The sequence below is a fragment of the Coregonus lavaretus genome (genome assembly GCF_964263955.1).
Source record: "Coregonus lavaretus genome assembly, chromosome: 38".
NCBI lineage: Eukaryota > Metazoa > Chordata > Actinopteri > Salmoniformes > Salmonidae > Coregonus > Coregonus lavaretus.
The window spans coordinates 27,344,292-27,363,381 of record NC_140025.1 but is presented as its reverse complement, the minus strand read 5'-3'; the positions used below and the strand labels follow the sequence as shown (position 1 = coordinate 27,363,381).

Below are 19,090 nucleotides of genomic sequence, written 5' to 3'. Positions count from 1 at the left end.
CTAATTGAGTGTATGTAAACTTCTGACCCACTGGGAATGTGATTAAATAAATAAAATATGAAATAAATCATTCTCTCTACTATCTAGTCTCCCGAGTGGCGCAGTGGTCTAAGGCACTGCATTGCAGTGCTAGCTGTGCCACTAGAGATCCTGGTTCGAATCCAGGCTCTGCTGTAGCCGGCCGCAACCGGGAGACCAATGGGGCGGCGCACAATTCGTCCAGGGTAGGGGAGGGAATGGGCGGTAGCTTAGTTGGTAGAGCATGGCGTTTGCAACGCCAGGGTTGTGGGTTTGTTTCCCACGGGGGACCAGTATGAAAAATTTAATAATGTATGCACTCACTAACTGTAAGTCGCTCTGGATAAGAGCGTCTGCTAAATGACTAAAATGTAAAATGTAATGAAGAGACAGGACAAGGCATACAGTATGTTCTGTGTACCTGTCCGCAGCCACTTCCCATTCACTGTGAGGAACACACTGGCCTTGTCGAACCATTGTTCGCTGCAGACACGGCACACATATTCCTCTGTCTTCCAGTGTGACCCTCTCCAGTCTCAGGGACACGTTCCCTCTCCAACCCCCCAGTTAGAGACACTAGGCGGTCCACAGGGGCCTTCTGGATCTTGTGGTCCTCGTATAACAAGGCAGGGCTGTAGGAGTTTTAGGGCTGGTACCAGCGAACCTCCAATGGCTCTGCGTTGAAGAGAGGTGAGAGTTCTCAAAGTACAGAGACAGGGGAGCCTGACCATGCCCTGATTGGACCATCAGGAACTGACACAGAGAAGTCATCTAGACCTTGGGTAAGAGATAGCGTTATAGAGATGAAATATTTGAGAGGGATTCTCAGACTGTTTTATCCTGCAAATGGAAACTTTTGAAATTAACTGGGTGTAAACATTCTCACCAGGCTTTTGAGATGTGATGGGAACAGTGAGGACAGCCAGTATCACCATCTTCAGACACAACCCTGTGGTAAAGACAGGGCCGGCGTTATGGACGGGCCTTAGGTGGCCTGGCCCGCCCTACCGTACCTCCTTGTCGGTCCAAATAAAATATTGATAATATATTTGACTGATGCGTGCCTTAGTATGTTTAGACCATGTATCTGATGCTGTCTGGACCAAAAGAGTATGGCATGTCATACTATTTCTGGCAAGACAGAATCAGATACATGGGCTACATATGTTTCGCTCGCTAGGATTCTTTCTCCAATGAAATAGTTTCAGCAGAGAGGAATCGGCGAAGCGAGAGGGCTCACTCTCGTCAAAATCTGTCCAGTATAAGCCCAATGCGTTTCTATGGGAATAATATTCAGACCTAAGCATGTCTCCTGCCTTCCCACCTTTGGGACAACGACTCCCACTGTTAGGACAGAGACATGAGTATCTCGTCAATATATACAGCTCTCTGGTTTTCAGCCTCTTGCGAATTGGAGAAGAAAGTTGCACTGTTAGGATGATGGATTGCCTAAAGTAAATGTATATTTCGCCAACATTATATAATTACTCCTGTCTAAATAAAATCATTGAAAATACTTCACCAGGGAGCATGGCTTAGCCACAGAGGATCATTATTATATATTTTTTTGCTTTGGATTGTTTCAATTCACAAGTGTGTTTGGGAAGCCCACGATTTGCATAGTGCGTGTGGCAGTAGGTCTATCTGATTGAATTGCAGCTGTCAGTGAAAATAGTCTAAAATATGTGTGAAGATAATGTGTGAAGAAGGGGAGGGGAGTGTGTCGAATATATGGTGCGTCTCTCTCCAGAATGCATACATATGTAGGACATTATTATCATGACAGAAAACATAGGAAGTGAAGTGTGAGGAAGCCATACACCTACCACTTATGAAACATGGTAGGTAAGTAAGCAAATAAGTAAGTAGCAAGCAAGTAGATTAGTAAATAACGGTATGTACTCATTCAAGGGTTTTTCTTTATTTGTACTATATTTTAAATTGTAGAATAATAGTGAAGACATCAAAACCTTGAAATAACAAATATGGAATCATGTAGTAACCAATAAAGTGTTAAACAAATCAAAATATATTTTATATTTGAGATTCTTCAAATAGCCACCATTTGCCTTGATCACAGCTTTGCAAACTCTTGGCATTCTCTCAACCAGCTTCATGAGGTAGTCACCTGGAATGTATTTCAATTAACAGGTGTGCCTTCTTAAAAGTTAATTTGTGCAATTTCTTTCCTTCTTAATGCGTTTGAGCCAATCAGTTGTGTTGTGACAAGGTACTGGGGGGGTATACAGAAGATAGCCCTATTTGGTAAAAGACCAAATCCATATTATGGCAAGAACAGCTCAAATAAGCAAAGAGAAACGACAGTCCATCAATACTTTAAGACATGGTCAGACAAAACTGAACATTTCAAGAACTTTGAAAGTTTCTTCAAGTGCAGTCGCAAAAACCATCAAGCGCTATGATGAAACTGGCACTCATGAGGACCGCCACAGGAATGGAAGACCCAGAGTTACCTCTACTGCAGAGGATAAGTTCAATAGAGTTACCAGCCTAAAAAATTGCAGAGTTCAAGTAATGACACATCTCAACATCAACCCTTCAGAGGGGACTGTGTGAATCAACCTTCATGGTCGAATTGCTGCAAAGAAACCACTACTAAAGGACACCAATAAGAAGAAGAGACCTGGTTGGGCCAACAAAGACAAGCAATGGACATTAGACTGGTGGAAATGTGTCCTTTGGTCTGGAGTTCAAATTTGAGATATTTGGTTCCAACCACCATTTCTTTGTGAGACGTGGTGTGGGTGACCGGATAATCTCCGCATGTCTATTTCCCACTGTAAAGTAGGGAGGAGGAGGTGTTATGGTGTGGGGGTGCTTTGCTGGTGACACTGTCTGTGATTTATTTAGAATTCAAGGCACACTTAACCAGCATGGGTACCACAGCATTCTCCAGCGATACGCCATCCCATCTGGTTTGGGCTTAATGGGACTATCATTTGTTTTTCAACAGGACAATGACCCAACACACCTCCAGGCTTTGTAAGGGCTATTTTACCAAGAAGGAGAATGGTGGAGTGCTGCATCAGATGACCTGGCCTCCACAATCCCCCAACCTCAACCCAATTGAGATGGTTTGGGATGAGTCGGACGGCAGAGTGAAGGAAAAGCAGCCAACAAGTGCTCAGCAGATATGGGAACTCCTTCAAGACTGTTGAAAAAGCATTCCAGGTGAATCTGGTTGAGAGAATGCCAAGAGTGTGCAAAGCTGTCATCAAGGCAAAGGGTGGCTATTTGAAGAATCTCAAATATAAAATATATTTGGATTTGTTTAACACTTTTTTGGTTACTACATGATTCCATATGTGTTATTTCATAGTTTTAATGTAGAAAATAGTAAAAATAAAGAAAAACCCTTGAATGAGTAGGTGTGTCCAAACTTTTGACGGGTACTGTAAGTAAGTAGGTAAGTATTTGTGTTAGCAGTACTCTTTGAACACTTTTTTTCATCAACCACAATGAAAACATACGTAGATGCAGGGTCCTGCTGTAAAGTGGAATCGTGAAATTAATCTGCTATTTGTCCATCATGTTTATCCAGCCAATATGAATTGTAAAAGTAGAGACGAATAAACATAGAGACCCTGTGAATCTGAACTTTGGATGACAGGAGGTAAACCTAACAATATAAAATCACATATTTTAAGATTAAAGCAATGATATGATTGGAGCGAAAGAAAGTATTTCTAATGGAGAGGGGGTAATTAAAGGGGAATAATAAGAAGAGCAGGGGAACCGGCTTCAAGGTCCATATTTTAATTTGAGGGCTATAGATTCATGACCCTCTGACATATAAAAGCATATCTATTTACAAGAGCGTCATGCACCCCAATCTGAGGGGGCACAAAGTACGTGAGGATGGCTGGGTGGTGTTGAACTTTGCATTTTTCAAACAGCTGAAAAGCTTTTTCCTACTGTTTTAGCGAGAGCCCACAAGGAGGGTCACGCGCCCTCCAAGCCAAGATTTACAGTTGTTATAAACTGCTCTCCCCTTCTCCTTTTACGACTCCATTTGGCGAAAGGCTCGGCACATGCTTACTCAGGCTGACTGGCTCTCGTTCAGGCAAATGATACATAAGTGCACTCAGGCTATCCGGAAGGCTAAGGCTAGTTACTTTAAGGAGCAGTTCTCTCTCTGTGGGTCTAATCCCAAGAAGTTCTGGAAAACGGTTAAAGACCTGGAGAATAAACCCTCCTCCTCACAGCTGCCCATGTCTTTTAATGTTGATGATGTGGTTGTTACTAACAAAGAGCACATGGCTGAGCTCTTTAATCACCACTTCATTAAGTCAGGATTCCTATTTGACTCAGCCATGCCTCCTTGCCCGTCCAACATTTCCTCATCTCCCAGTCCTTCTAATGCGACTAGCCCTGATGCTCCTCCCTCTTTTTACCCTGCCCCGCTACAAAGTTTCTCCCTGCAGGCGGTCACGGAGTCCGGGGTGCTAAAGGAGCTCCTTAAACTTAACACCAAAAAAACATCTGGGTCAGATGGTTTAGACCTATTCTTCTTTAAGGTTGCAGCCCCTATCATCACCAAGCCTGTCTCTGACCTTTTTAACCTGTCTCTCCTCTCTGGGGAGGTTCCCATTGCTGGAAGGCAGCCATGGTGCGTCCTTTATTTAAAGGGGGAGATCAAGCTGATCCTAACTGTTATAGGCCAATTTCTATTTTGCCCTGTTATTCAAAAGTGTTGGAAAAACTTGTCAATATTCAGCTGACTGGCTTTCTTGATGTCTATAGTATTCTCTCTGGTATGCAATCTGGTTTCCGCTCAGGCTATGGATGTGTCACTGCAACCTTAAAGGTCCTAAATGATGTCACCATTGCCCTTGATTCTAAGCAATGTTGTGCTGCTGTTTGTATTGACATGGCCAAAGCTTTTGATACGGTAGGCCATCCCATCCCGGCTAAGGAGTATTGGTGTCTCTGAGGGGTCTTTGGCCTGGTTTGCTAACTACCTCTCTCATAGAGTGCAGTGTCCAAAGTCAGAACATCTGCTATCTCAGCCACTGCCTGTCACCAAGGGAGTAACCCAAGGCTCGATCCTAGGCCCCACACTCTTCTCAATTTACATCAACAAAATAGCTCAGGAAGTAGGAAGCGCTTTCATCCATTTATATGCAGATGATACAGTCTTATACTCAGCTGGCCCCTCCCCGGATTTTGTGTTAAACGCTCTACAACTTTCTTAGTGTCCAACAAACTTTCTCTGCCCTTAACCTTGTTCTGAACACCTCCAAAACAAAGGTAAGAAGAATGCCCCTCTCCCCACTGATGTGATTACCACCTCTGAGGGTTCAGAGTTTGGGGTAGTCACCTCATACAAGTACTTGGGAGTATGGCTAGACAGTACACTGTCCTTCTCTCAGCACCTATCAAAGCTGCAGGCTAAGGTTAAATCTAGACTTGGTTTCCTCTATCATAATTGCTCCTCTTTCACCCCAGCTGCCAAACTAACCCTGATTCAGATCCTACCCATGCTAGATTACGGAGACACAATTTATAGATTGGCAGGTAAGGGTGCTCTCGAGCGGCTAGATGTTCTTTATCATTCGACCATCAGATTTGCCACCAATGCTCCTTATAGGACACATCACTGCACTCTATACTCCTCTGTAAACTGGTCATCTCTGTATACCCGTTGCAAGACCCACTGGTTGATGCTTATTTACAAAACCCTCTTAGGCCTCACTCCCCCTATCTGAGATACCTACTGCAGCCCTCATCCTCCACATATAACACCCGTTCTGCAAGTCACATTCTGTTAAAGGTCCCCAAAGCACACACATCCCTGGGTCGCTCCTCTTTCCAGTTCTCTGCAGCTAGCAACTGGAACAAGCTGCAAAAAACACTCAAGCTGGACAGTTTTATCTCCATCTCTTCATTCAAAGACTCAATCATGGACACTCTTACTGACAGTTGTGGCTGCTTCGCGTGATGTATTGTTGTCTCTACCTTCCTGCCCTTTGTGCTGTTGTCTGTGCCCAATAATGTTTGTACCATGTCTTGTGCTGCTACCATGTTGTGCTGCTGCCTTGTTGTGTTGCTACCATGTTGTTTTCATGTTGGGTTGCTACCTTGCTGTGTTGTCGTGTGTTGCTGCCATGCTATGTTGTGGTCTTAGGTCTCTCTTTATGTAGTGTTGTGTTGTCTCTCTTGTTGTAATGTGTGTTTAGTCCTATATTTATATTTTTTAATTTTTTTAATCCCAGCCCCCGTCCCTGCAGGAGGCCTTTTGCCTTTTTTTAAGCCGTTGTTGTAAATAAGAATTTGTTCTTAACTGACTTGCCTAGTTAAATAAAGGTTAAATAAAAAAATGAAATACAAATATTTAGAACCTACTGGCTAAAGAAATGTAATCCTAGGGGCTGTTGAACTGTTTTCTGTACAGTAGAAACATTCTGATTTATCTTTATCTAAATCTTAGATTTATCTCAAAGGGACATGACTGTGCTGAATTCTCAGAATCAACAGGATGGTCCCGTGATTCCCTGTCCGGACTAATCGGCCCGCTCTCTGTGAGTATCCCTATAAATTACAGGACTTGCTAACAGACTGCAGATACATTTTCTTCGCGGCAAGGCCATACAAATTGAACAGAGTGATCCATATCTCCGTAGTGCCGGAAGACGTGCGTAAATAGGGCCTCCGCAGTCTGTAGGGCCGTAGGGAGACCGGGCAGAGGAATGAGACGACAGGACTTAGAAAACCGATCCACAATGACCAGGATCGTGGTGTTCCCTTGTGACGAGGGAAGGTCCGTAACAAAATCCACCGATAGGTGGGACCACGGCCGTTGTGGAACGGGTAGGGGTTGTAATTTCCCTCTGGGCAGGTGTCTAGGTGCCTTACACTGGGCGCACACCGAGCAGGAGGAAACATAAACTCTCACATCCTTAGCTAAAGTGGGCCACCAGTACTTCCCACTAAGACAGTGCACTGTCCGACTGATGCCAGGATGACCAGAGGTGGGTGACGTGTGAGCCCAATAGATCAATCGATCGCGGACATCTAACGGCACATACATACGACCCTCTGGACACTGGGGGGGAGTGGGCTCTGTACGTAACGCCCGCTCGATGTCCGCGTCAACCTCCCACACCACCGGTGCCACCAGACACGAAGCCGGAAGTATGGGAGTGGGCTCCATGGACCTCTCCTCTGTGTCATACAGCCGGGACAGAGCGTCTGCCTTAGCGTTCTGGGAACCTAGTCTGTAAGAAAGGGTGAACACAAAACAGGTGAAAAACATGGCCCACCTTGCCTAGTCTCCTCGCCGCCCGGATGTACTCCAGATTGCGGTGGTCAGTCAAAATGAGGAATGGGTGTTTAGCCCCCGCAAGCCAATGCCTCCACGCTTTCAGAGCCTTAACCACAGCTAACAGCTCCCGGTCCCCCACATCATAGTTGCGCTCCGCCGGGCTGAGCTTCTTCGAAAAGAAAGCACAGGGGCGGAGCTTTGGTGGCGTACCCGAGCGCTGAGACAGTACAGCTCCTATCCCAGCCTCGGACGCGTCCACCTCTACTGTGAAGGCCAAGGAGGGATCCGGATGAGCCAGCACTGGAGCCGAGGTAAACAGGTCCTTCAGGTGACCAAAAGCCCTGTCCGCCTCAGCTGACCACTGCAGTCGCACGGGTCCCCCCTTCAGCAAGGAGGTAATGGGAGCCGCTACCTGACCAAAGCCCCGGATAAACCTCCGGTAGTAGTTGGCAAACCCTAAGAATCGCTGCACCTCCTTAACCTAGGTTGGAGTCGGACAATTACGCACGGCCGAAATGCGATCAATCTCCATCTCCACCCCTGATGCGGACAGGTGGTACCCTAGGAAGGAGACAGACTTTTGAAAGAACAGACATTTCTCCGCCTTGACGTACAGGTCATGTTCCAACAGTCGACCAAGCACCTTGCGCACCAGGGACACATGCTCGGCTCGTGAAGCGGGGTATATGAGAATGTCATCTATATACACCACTACACCTTGTCCATGCAGGTCCCTGAAAATCTCATCAACAAAGGATTGGAAAACTTATGGAGCATTCATCAACCCGTAAGGCATGACGGGCGGCAGGTAGCTTAGTGGTTAAGAGCGTTGTGCCAGTAACCGAAAGGTCGCTGGTTCTAATCCCCGAGCCGACTAGGTGAAAAATCTGTCGATGTGCCCTTGAGCAAGGCACTTAACCCTAATTGCTCCTGTAAGTCGCTCTGGATAAGAGCGTCTGCTAAATGACAAAAACAACAAAAAACAACAAAACAACGAAGTACTCATAGTGCCCAGATGTGGTACTAAATGCCGTGTTCCACTCATCCCCCTCCCGGATACGCACCAGGTTGTACGCGCTCCTGAGATCCAATTTGGTGAAGAAGCGCGCCCCATGCAAAGACTCCGTCATACTAGCAATGAGAGGTAGTGGATAACTGTACTTAACAGTGATCTGATTGAGACCACGGTAGTCAATGCACGGGCGTAAACCTCCATTCTTCTTCTTCACAAAAAAGAAACTTGAGGAGACAGGTGAAGTGGAAGGCCGAATGTATCCCTGTCCCAGAGATTCGGAGACATATGTTTCCATAGCAGCCGTCTCTTCCTATGACAGAGGATACACGTGACTCCGGGGAAGTGCAGGGCCTACCTGGAGATTTATCACACAATCCCCCTGTCGATGGGGTGGTAATTGAGGCGAGAGCCAAATCGGCATATTCTGGGGGGAATGTGCATAGTGGAGACCTGGTTTGGACTTTCCACCGTAGTTGCACCTATGGAAACACCTACACACCTCCCCGAGCACTGACGTGACCATCCCTTGAGAGCTCTCTGTTGCCATGAAATCATGGGGGCATGAGAGGTTAACCAGGGAAGCCCCAATCAGAAAGAGACTAATTCTCTCCTCATGACCCTCCTGCATTTTCATCCAGAGTGGAGCTGTGACCTCCCTAATCAGGCCTGACTCTAAAGGGCGACTATCTAAGGCATGTACGGGGAAGGGCACATCAACAGGAACAGTAGGAATCCCTAATCTACGGGAAAACATACGATCAATAAAGTTCCCAGCTGCGCCTGAATCTACGAGCGCCTTATGCTGGGAATGTGGGGAAAACTCCGGAAATTCGATGGCAATACACATGTGCGCAACAGGGCGCTCTGGGTGAGTCGGGTGCCTACTCCCCTTGGACGGTCCACCAGTGCTCTGTCTGCTGCCTCAACTCCCTGAGGACCCTCCCCAGCACCGACCAGCAGTGTGTCCTCTGCGGCCACAGTTGGTGCAGGAGACGGCCCCCCTTCCGGTCTCCCTGAGAGCAGCACCTCCGAGCTCCATCGGTGTAGGGTCGGATGTGCTGGGGGATGGAATGGACAGACCCTGATCCGTACGTCCGCGGGTGGCCAACAGGTTATCCAGCCTTATCGACAAATCTACCAGCTGGTCCAGGTTAAGGGTGGTGTCCCTGCAGGCCAGCTCCCGACGAACATCCTCCCGTAGGCTGCATTGGTAGTGGTCAATCAGGGCCCTCTCATTCCATCCCGTGCTGGCAGCCAGGGTCCTGAAGTCCAGTGCGAAGTCCTGTGCGCTCCTCTTCCCCTGTCTGAGGTGGAACAGACGTTCCCCCGTCGCTCTTCCCTCCGGTGGATGATCGAATACCGCCCGGAAGCGGCGAGTGACATTTTCATAGCGCACCGACGCCGCGTCTATTCCTCCCCACTCAGCGTTGGCCCACTCGAGCGCTCTCCCCGACAGACAGGAGATGAGGGAGCCGGGTGGATGGTCGCCAGGTAGAGCTCTACCTGGAGCAGAAAACCCTGGCACCCGGCAGCTGTACCATCATATGCCCTCGGGAGCGAGAGCCGGATCCCACTGGACCCAGGTGATGAATGGGGTGGACAGCGGTGTGGGTTACTGTGTAGTTGGAGGAGGTGTAGGAAAACCACCTCTCTCCCATCGCTCCATGGTGTTCAACACACGCTCCATTGCTGTGCTGAGAGTCTGTATCATGGTCGCCTGCTGTTGGACGCGTTCCTCCACTGATCCGGAAGGAATTAATGTACCTGCTGACTCCATTTGAGGTGCGTGTTTCTGTCAGGCGTCCGTGTGTAGCGGTAGGACGGAGTCAGGCACAGGACACAGAGCTAGTTGACAACGTACTTTACACGTAAATATAAAATGAACATACAATCCACGCAGGGAGGACAATCCCGCTCACCAGTCGATAATACCAAACATAGAACAAACACACACACAACACAGTGGGAGCCAGAGGGTTAAATAGGGAACAAATCATAGACATAATGGGAACCAGGTGTGTACAATGAAGACAAAACAAGTAGACCACAGAAACATAGATCGGTAGCAGCTAGTACTCCGGTGACGACGAACGCCGAAGCCTGCCCGAGCAAGGAGGAGGGGCAGCCTCGGCTGAATCCGTGACATGGTGCCCCTCTTATACTGAACAAAAATATAAATGCAACATGTAAAGTGTTGGTCCCATGTTTCATGAGCTGAAGTAAATTATCCCAGAAAAAGCTTATTTCTCTCAAATGTTGTGCACAACTTTGTTTACATCCCTGTTAGTGAGCATTTCTCCTTTGCCAAGATACAGTGGGGGAAAAAAGTATTTAGTCAGCCACCAATTGTGCAAGTTCCCCCACTTAAAAAGATGAGAGAGGCCTGTAATTTTCATCATAGGTACGTCAACTATGACAGACAAATTGAGATTTGTATTTCTCCAGAAAATCACATTGTAGGATTTTTAATGATTTTATTTGCAAATTATGGTGGAAAATAAGTATTTGGTCACCTACAAACAAGCAAGATTTCTGGCTCTCACAGACCTGTAACTTCTTCTTTAAGAGGCTCCTCTGTCCTCCACTCGTTATCTGTATTAATGGCACCTGTTTGAACTTGTTATCAGTATAAAAGACACCTGTCCACAACCTCAAACAGTCACACTCCAAACTCCACTATGGCCAAGACCAAAGAGCTGTCAAAGGACACCAGAAACAAAATTGTAGACCTGCACCAGGCTGGGAAGACTGAATCTGCAATAGGTAAGCAGCTTGGTTTGAAGAAATCAACTGTGGGAGCAATTATTAGGAAATGGAAGACATACAAGACCACTGATAATCTCCCTCGATCTGGGGCTCCACGCAAGATCTCACCCCGTGGGGTCAAAATGATCACAAGAACGGTGAGCTAAAATCCCAGAACCACATGGGGGGACCTAGTGAATGACCTGCAGAGAGCTGGGACCAAAGTAACAAAGCCTACCATCAGTAACACACTACGCCGCCAGGGACTCAAATCCTGCAGTGCCAGACGTGTCCCCCTGCTTAAGCCAGTACATGTCCAGGCCCGTCTGAAGTTTGCTAGAGTGCATTTGGATGATCCAGAAGAGGATTGGGAGAACGTCATATGGTCAGATGAAACCAAAATATAACTTTTTGGTAAAATCTCAACTCGTCGTGTTTGGAGGACAAAGAATGCTGAGTTGCATCCAAAGAACACCATACCTACTGTGAAGCATGGGGGTGGAAACATCATGCTTTGGGGCTGTTTTTCTGCAAAGGGACCAGGACGACTGATACGTGTAAAGGAAAGAATGAATGGAGCCATGTATCGTGAGACTTTGAGTGAAAACCTCCTTCCATCAGCAAGGGCATTGAAGATGAAACGTGGCTGGGTCTTTCAGCATGACAATGATCCCAAACACACCGCCCGGGCAACGAAGGAGTGGCTTCATAAGAAGCATTTCAAGGTCCTGGAGTGGCCTAGCCAGTCTCCAGATCTCAACCCCATAGAAAATCTTTGGAGGGAGTTGAAAGTCTGTGTTGCCCAGCGACAGCCCCAAAACATCACTGCTCTAGAGGAGATCTGCATGGAGGAATGGGCCAAAATACCAGCAACAGTGTGTGAAAACCTTGTGAAGACTTACAGAAAACGTTTGACCTGTGTCATTGCCAACAAAGGGTATATAACAAAGTATTGAGAAACTTTTGTTATTGACCAAATACTTATTTTCCACCATAATTTGCAAATAAATTCATAAAAAATCCTACAACGTGATTTTCTGGAATTTTTTTTCTCATTTTGTCTGTCATAGTTGATGTGTACCTATGATGAAAATTACAGGCCTCTCTCATCTTTTTAAGTGGGAGAACTTGCACAATTGGTGGCTGACTAAATACTTTTTTATACAAATACAAGTATTTTATACACTGCCGATTTTGCAGGTTTTCCTACTTACAAAAGCATGTAGAAGTCTGTAATTTTTATCATAGGTACACTTCAACTGTGAGAGACGGAATCTAAAACAAAAATCCAGAAAATCACATTGTATGATTTTTAAGTAATCAATTTGCATTTTATTGCATGACATAAGTATTTGATACATCAGAAAAGCAGAACTTAATATTTGGTACAGAAACCTTTGTTTGCAATTACAGAGATCATACGTTTCCTGTAGGTCTTCACCAGGTTTGCACACACTGCAGCAGGGATTTTGGCCCACTCCTCCATACAGACCTTCTCCAGATCCTTCAGGTTTCGGGGATGTCACTGGGCAATACGGACTTTCAGCTCCCTCCAAAGATTTTCTATTGGGTTCAGGTCTGGAGACTGGCTAGGCCACTCCAGGACCTTGAGATGCTTCTTACGGAGCCACTCCTTAGTTGCCCTGGCTGTGTGTTTCGGGTCGTTGTCATGCTGGAAGACCCAGCCACGACCCATCTTCAATGCTCTTACTGAGGGAAGGAGGTTGTTGGCCAAGATCTCACGATACATGGCCCCATCCATCCTCCCCTCAATACGGTGCAGTTGTCCTGTCTCCTTTGCAGAAAAGCATCCCCAAGGAATGATGTTTCCACCTCCATGCTTCACGGTTGGGATGGTGTTCTTGGGGTTGTACTCATCCTTCTTCTTCCTCCAAACACGGCGAGTGGAGTTTAGACCAAAAAGCTCTATTTTTGTCTCATCAGACCACATGACCTTCTCCCATTCCTCCTCTGGATCATCCAGATGGTCATTGGCAAACTTCAGACGGGCCTGGACATGCGCTGGCTTGAGCAGGGGGACCTTGCGTGCGCTGCAGGATTTTAATCCATGACGGCGTAGTGTGTTACTAATGGTTTTCTTTGAGACTGTGGTCCCAGCTCTCTTCAGGTCATTGACCAGGTCCTGCCGTGTAGTTCTGGGCTGATCCCTCACCTTTCTCATGATCATTGATGCCCCACGAGGTGAGATCTTGCATGGAGCCCCAGACCGAGGGTGATTGACCGTCATCTTTGACTTCTTCCATTTTCTAATAATTGCGCCAACAGTTGTTGCCTTCTCACCAAGCTGCTTGCCTATTGTCCTGTAGCCCATCCTAGCCTTGTGCAGGTCTACAATTTTATCCCTGATGTCCTTACACAGCTCTCTGGTCTAGGCCATTGTGGAGAGGTTGGAGTCTGTTTGATTGAGTGTGTGGACAGGTGTCGTTTATACAGGTAACGAGTTCAAACAGGTGCAGTTAATACAGGTAATGAATGGAGAACAGGAGGGCTTCTTAAAGAAAAACTAACAGGTCTGTGAGAGCCGGAATTCTTACTGGTTGGTAGGTGATCAAATACTTATGTCATACAATAAAATGCAAATTAATTACTTAAAAATCATACAATGTGATTTTCTGGATTTTTGTTTTAGATTTCGTCTCTCACAGTTGAAGTGTACATATGATAAAAATTACAGACCTCTACATGCTTTGTAAGTAGGAAAACCTGCAAAATCGGCAGCGTATCAAATACTTGTTCTCCCCACTGTGTATATATATATATATATAGACATTGTCAAAGAAGTGAGGATCATCATTATTTGGTCTGTAAAAGTTAATGAGCCATATCTGTTTATGGTCCAATAACATATTTAAAATAATCCATGTTCCTTGCGTATCTGTTTGGACAATTTGCACATTCGGATCGAAATTACTATTAATTAATATCATCACCCTTTTTGAGTTTCTTTGCCCATGGGAGTATACAGTGGGGGGAAAAAGTATTTAGTCAGCCACCAATTGTGCAAGTTCTCCCACTTAAAAAGATGAGAGAGGCCTGTAATTTTCATCATAGGTACACGTCAACTATGACAGACAAAATGAGAATTTTCTTTTCCAGAAAATCACATAGTAGGATTTTTAATGAATTTATTTGCAAATTATGGTGGAAAATAATTATTTGGTCAATAACAAAAGTTTCTCAATACTTTGTTATATACCCTTTGTTGGCAATGACACAGGTCAAACGTTTTCTGTAAGTCTTCACAAGGTTTTCACACACTGTTGCTGGTATTTTGGCCCACTCCTGCATGCAGATCTCCTCTAGAGCAGTGATGTTTTGGGGCTGTCGCTGGGCAACACGGACTTTCAACTCCCTCAAAGATTTTCTATGGGGTTGAGATCTGGAGACTGGCTAGGCCACTCCAGGACCTTGAAATGCTTCTTACGAAGCCACTCCTTCGTTGCCCGGGCAGTGTGTTTGGGATCATTGTCATGCTGAAAGACCCAGCCACGTTTCATCTTCAATGCCCTTGCTGATGGAAGGAGGTTTTCACTCAAAATCTCACGATACATGGCCCCATTCTTTCTTTCCTTTACATGGATCAGTCGTCCTGGTCCCTTTGCAGAAAAACAGCCCCAAAGCATGATGTTTCCACCCCCATGCTTCACAGTAGGTATGGTGTTCTTTGGATGCAACTCAGCATTCTTTGTCCTCCAAACACGACGAGTTGAGTTTTTACCAAAAAGTTCTATTTTGGTTTCATCTGACCATATGACATTCTCCCAATCCTCTTCTGGATCATCCAAATGCACTCTAGCAAACTTCAGACGGGCCTGGACATGTACTGGCTTAAGCAGGGGGACACGTCTGGAACTGCAGGATTTGAGTCCCTGGCGGCGTAGTGTGTTACTGATGGTAGGCTTTGTTACTTTGGTCCCAGCTCTCTGCAGGTCATTCACTAGGTCCCCCTGTGTGGTTCTGGGATTTTTGCTCACCGTTCTTGTGATAATTTTGACCCCACAGGGTGAGATCTTGCGTGGAGCCCCAGATCGAGGGAGATTATCAGTGGACTTGTATGTCTTCCATTTCCTAATAATTGCTCCCACAGTTGATTTCTTCAAACCAAGCTGCTCACCTATTGCAGATTCAGTCTTCCCAGCCTGGTGCAGGTCTACAATTTTGTTTCTGGTGTCCTTTGACAGCTCTTTGGTCTTGGCCATAGTGGAGTTTGGAGTGTGACTGTTTGAGGTTGTGGACAGGTGTCTTTTATACTGATAACAAGTTCAAACAGGTGCTATTAATACAGGTAACGAGTGGAGGACAGAGGAGCCTCTTAAAGAAGAAGTTACAGGTCTGTGAGAGCCAGAAATCTTGCTTGTTTGTAGGTGACCAAATACTTATTTTCCACCATAATTTGCAAATAAATTCATTAAAAATCCTACAGTGTGATTTTCTGGATTTTTTTTTCTTAATTTGTCTGTCATAGTTGACGTGTACCTATGATGAAAATTACAGGCCTCTCTCATCTTTTTAAGTGGGAGAACTTGCACAATTGGTGGCTGACTAAATACTTTTTTTCCCCACTGTAACTCTTTAGACCCCAATATAACTCTAGAATGCTGCTGTAGATTACTGAGAATTTTCAAGGTAATTTTTTAAATATTTTCTCACACATTTCAAAGAAACAGACATTGCTCAAAAACAAAGAACAAATGACAATTACAAGTGAACTTAGTTTTAAAGAGCACAACCTCTTCTTTAATATGACACCACATTCATGTCAATAGGAATAATACTTGTTTTATCTTCCATTGTGTATAGACACTCACTATCAAGAAAGGATTAACACTCAACACAACAAAAAACCTACAGTATTTAAATTACTCCCTCAAAATGTACCAAATATACTATATTGTACAAATATTTTAAAAATAATCCAAAATGTGACCAGAGGACAATATTCAGAACGTATTTCAAAACCCACACAATGTAGGCTATTGTATTGACAAAGACTCTTACTTCTGTAACAATTTAAAAATGCAAACAACTATTCAGAGACTATTTCAAAATGTAGATAACCTCTCTCAAAAAGATTTAGTACAGACAAGGTCTGACACAAAATGTAGAAATAGTAGCCTACTTTGACAACAATTCAGTGAATTGGATGTGGTGGTGGACAGGTTGGTGTTAAACACCAGATATAAAAAATACTCCTAACACTTTTAAAAACAACTTAAAAACCCCTGCCTCGCCTGGTTCACCAACTACTTCTCAGATAGAGTTCAGTGTGTCAAATCGGAGGGCCTGTTGTCTGGACCTATGGCAGTCTCTATGGGGGTGCCACAGGGTTCAATTCTTGGGCCGACACTTTTCTCCGTGTATATCAATGATGTCGCTCTTGCTGCTGGTGACTCTCAGATCCACCTCTACGCAGACGACACCATTTTGTATACATCTGGCCCTTCATTGGACACTGTGTTAACAAACCTCCAAACGAGCTTCAATGCCATACAACAATCCTTCAGTAGCCTCCAACTGCTCTTAAACACTAGTAAAACTAAATGCATGCTTTTCAATCGAACGCTGCTGGCACCCGCCCACCCGACTAGAATCACCACTCTCGACGGGTCTGACCTAGAGTATGTGGACAACTACAAATACCTAGGTGTCTGGTTAGACTGTAAACTCAACTTCCAGACTCACATAAAGAATCTCCAATCCAAAGTTAAATCTAGAATCGGCTTCCTATTTCGCAATAAAGCCTCCTTCACTCATGCTGCCAAACATGCCCTCGTAAAACTGACTATCCTACCGATCCTTGACTTCGGCGATGTAATTTACAAAATAGCCTCCAACACTCTACTCAGCAAATTGGATGTAGTCTATCACAGTGCCATCCGTTTTGTCTCCAAAGCCCCATACACTACCCACCACTGTGACCTGTACGCTCTTGTTGGCTGGTCCTCACTACATGTTCGTCGTCAAACCCTCTGGCTCCAGGCCATCTATAAATCACTGCTAGGCAAATCCCCGCCTTATCTTAGCTCATTGGTCACCATAGCAGCACCCACCCGTAGTCTGCGCTCCAGCAGGTATATCTCACTGGTCATTCCCAAAGCCAACACCTCCTTTGGCCGCCATTCCTTCCAGTTCTCTGCTGCCAATGACTGGAACGAATTGCAAAAATCTCTGAAGCTGGAGACTCTTATCTCCCTCACTAACTTTAAGTATCAGTTGTCAGAGCACCTTACCGATCACTGCACCTGTACACAGCCCATCTGAAATTAGCCCACCCAACTACCTCATCCCTATATTGTTATTTATTTTGCTCTTTTGCACCCCAGTATCTCTATTTGCACATAATCTCTTGCACATCTAGCATTCCAGTGTTAATACTAATTGTAATTATTTTGCACTATAGCCTATTTATTGCCTTACCTCCATAACTTGCTACATTTGCACACACTGTAAATATCACTGTATATATTTTCTGTTGTATTTTTTGACTTTATGTTTTTTTACCCCATATGTAACTCTGTGTTGTTGTTTTTATCGCACTGCTTTGCTTTATCTTGGCCAGGTCGCAGTTGTAAATGAGAACTTGTTCTCAACTGGCTTACCTGGTTAAATAAAGGTTAAATAAAATAATTTAAAAAATATATATCACTGCAACTCAATATCATATGAGCTCCACTGCGCGGGCATCTACCCTAACATGACCGCTAAGCTGTCAAATAATAGGAAAATGAGGCAATGTATAGCATATGAATATCTGTACCTAGCAAACAGGACAAACCATGACCTAAGCACAACAGATAAACACAAATTACTCTAATATCCATTTTGGTAGCTAGTTAGCTGGTTTTCTGTATATCTAGCTAGTGAAAGTGACAGCTGAGGTTGACGCTTCTCAAGCGCAGCCCAAATATACCGCCACACACAACTTTTCTTGCCTGACAGACTAGCTAGATAGCTATAGAAAGCAGCTTGAGCCGTTTCCATATGAATTACATCGGTAGAAACAATACTAGTTAGCTGACCATATAACAACTAGTTAGCTGACTATGTACAGCTAAACACTTCCATGAGACAGAGAGCAATCATTCGAGCTCCTGCTTCACCGCTGATGTGCTTGCCTGTACCAACCAAATGATCATTACAGGATTTGCTAATCTGAGAGCTATTACACAAGTTTCACAGAATCAAACATCAACAACCCCAAACATATATCTGCTGTTTACTAATTTCATTCACCTCGACATAAATCGCTTTCAAAGTGCAAGGGCGTGTCCGAATCCGTATCACCAACCAACATAGATACAGCCTCTTCCACAGTGTAAAGTCGTGGCCGCGTCGGCGCCGTCATTTTGAGTAAGTAATGTATTTTTTATTTTTAAAATCTACATGACAGCATACCCTGTTTCCAGTTTCTGTTTCATGACAACAGCCATGTGAATACGACAACAGGTTGTTAGCAAGTTAATTACGCAATATTGACACAGATATTATTGTTAGAAAAACAAGGCAGTTTGCGGCCGTTATAGTAATTTAAAGAAAGGCCGTTGACGGCCACTATGGGCTCTGTAGTTAGACAAGCTAGCTACTCTAACTTGATTGATGGCCTCAAATGGCTTCTTGGTAGCTAGTTATGCGGTTGGGAGATTGGGAACCTATGTGGGTTCCCAACTTCATAAAATTGCTAGGTGGCTAGTAGTAGTTTTTTTACAGGACAAATCCGTGGTAGCACGTGCCCCTGCGCTCCCTATGGGCAAAATGTGAAATAGCACCTTTGAATTCTACAAACAATAACAGAAGAGTGGGAATAATAACTTAGTCCTCCCTCTCCCATAAACTCCCTCACTTAGTCTGAGTGTCTGTACTTCCACTATCTCCTCTTCATCAAACCACACCCCCAAGGCTTACTCATTTACTAAATGTTGATGAAAATCAGACTTCAGTCTCCTATGTCAGAGGATGCACAATTGTATGGGTATGTCAGTCTTTTTCATTATTGGCATCCTGGTCCA

At 44.9% G+C, this 19,090-nt stretch overlaps 1 protein-coding gene across 1 annotated transcript in view; it reads right to left on the bottom strand.

The window, feature by feature from the left end:
- Positions 1 to 460: 460 nt before the first annotated feature.
- Positions 461 to 19,090, bottom strand: part of LOC311112106 (butyrophilin subfamily 1 member A1-like) — a gene marked incomplete at both ends in the record, with an annotated part of 30,927 nt that continues 12,297 nt past the window's right edge. The window contains 3 exons of the mRNA XM_084155083.1: positions 461 to 650; positions 747 to 795; positions 905 to 967. Coding sequence (XP_084011209.1) covers positions 461 to 650; positions 747 to 795; positions 905 to 967 — 302 coding nt within the window. The remainder of the gene's footprint in view (positions 651 to 746; positions 796 to 904; positions 968 to 19,090) is intronic.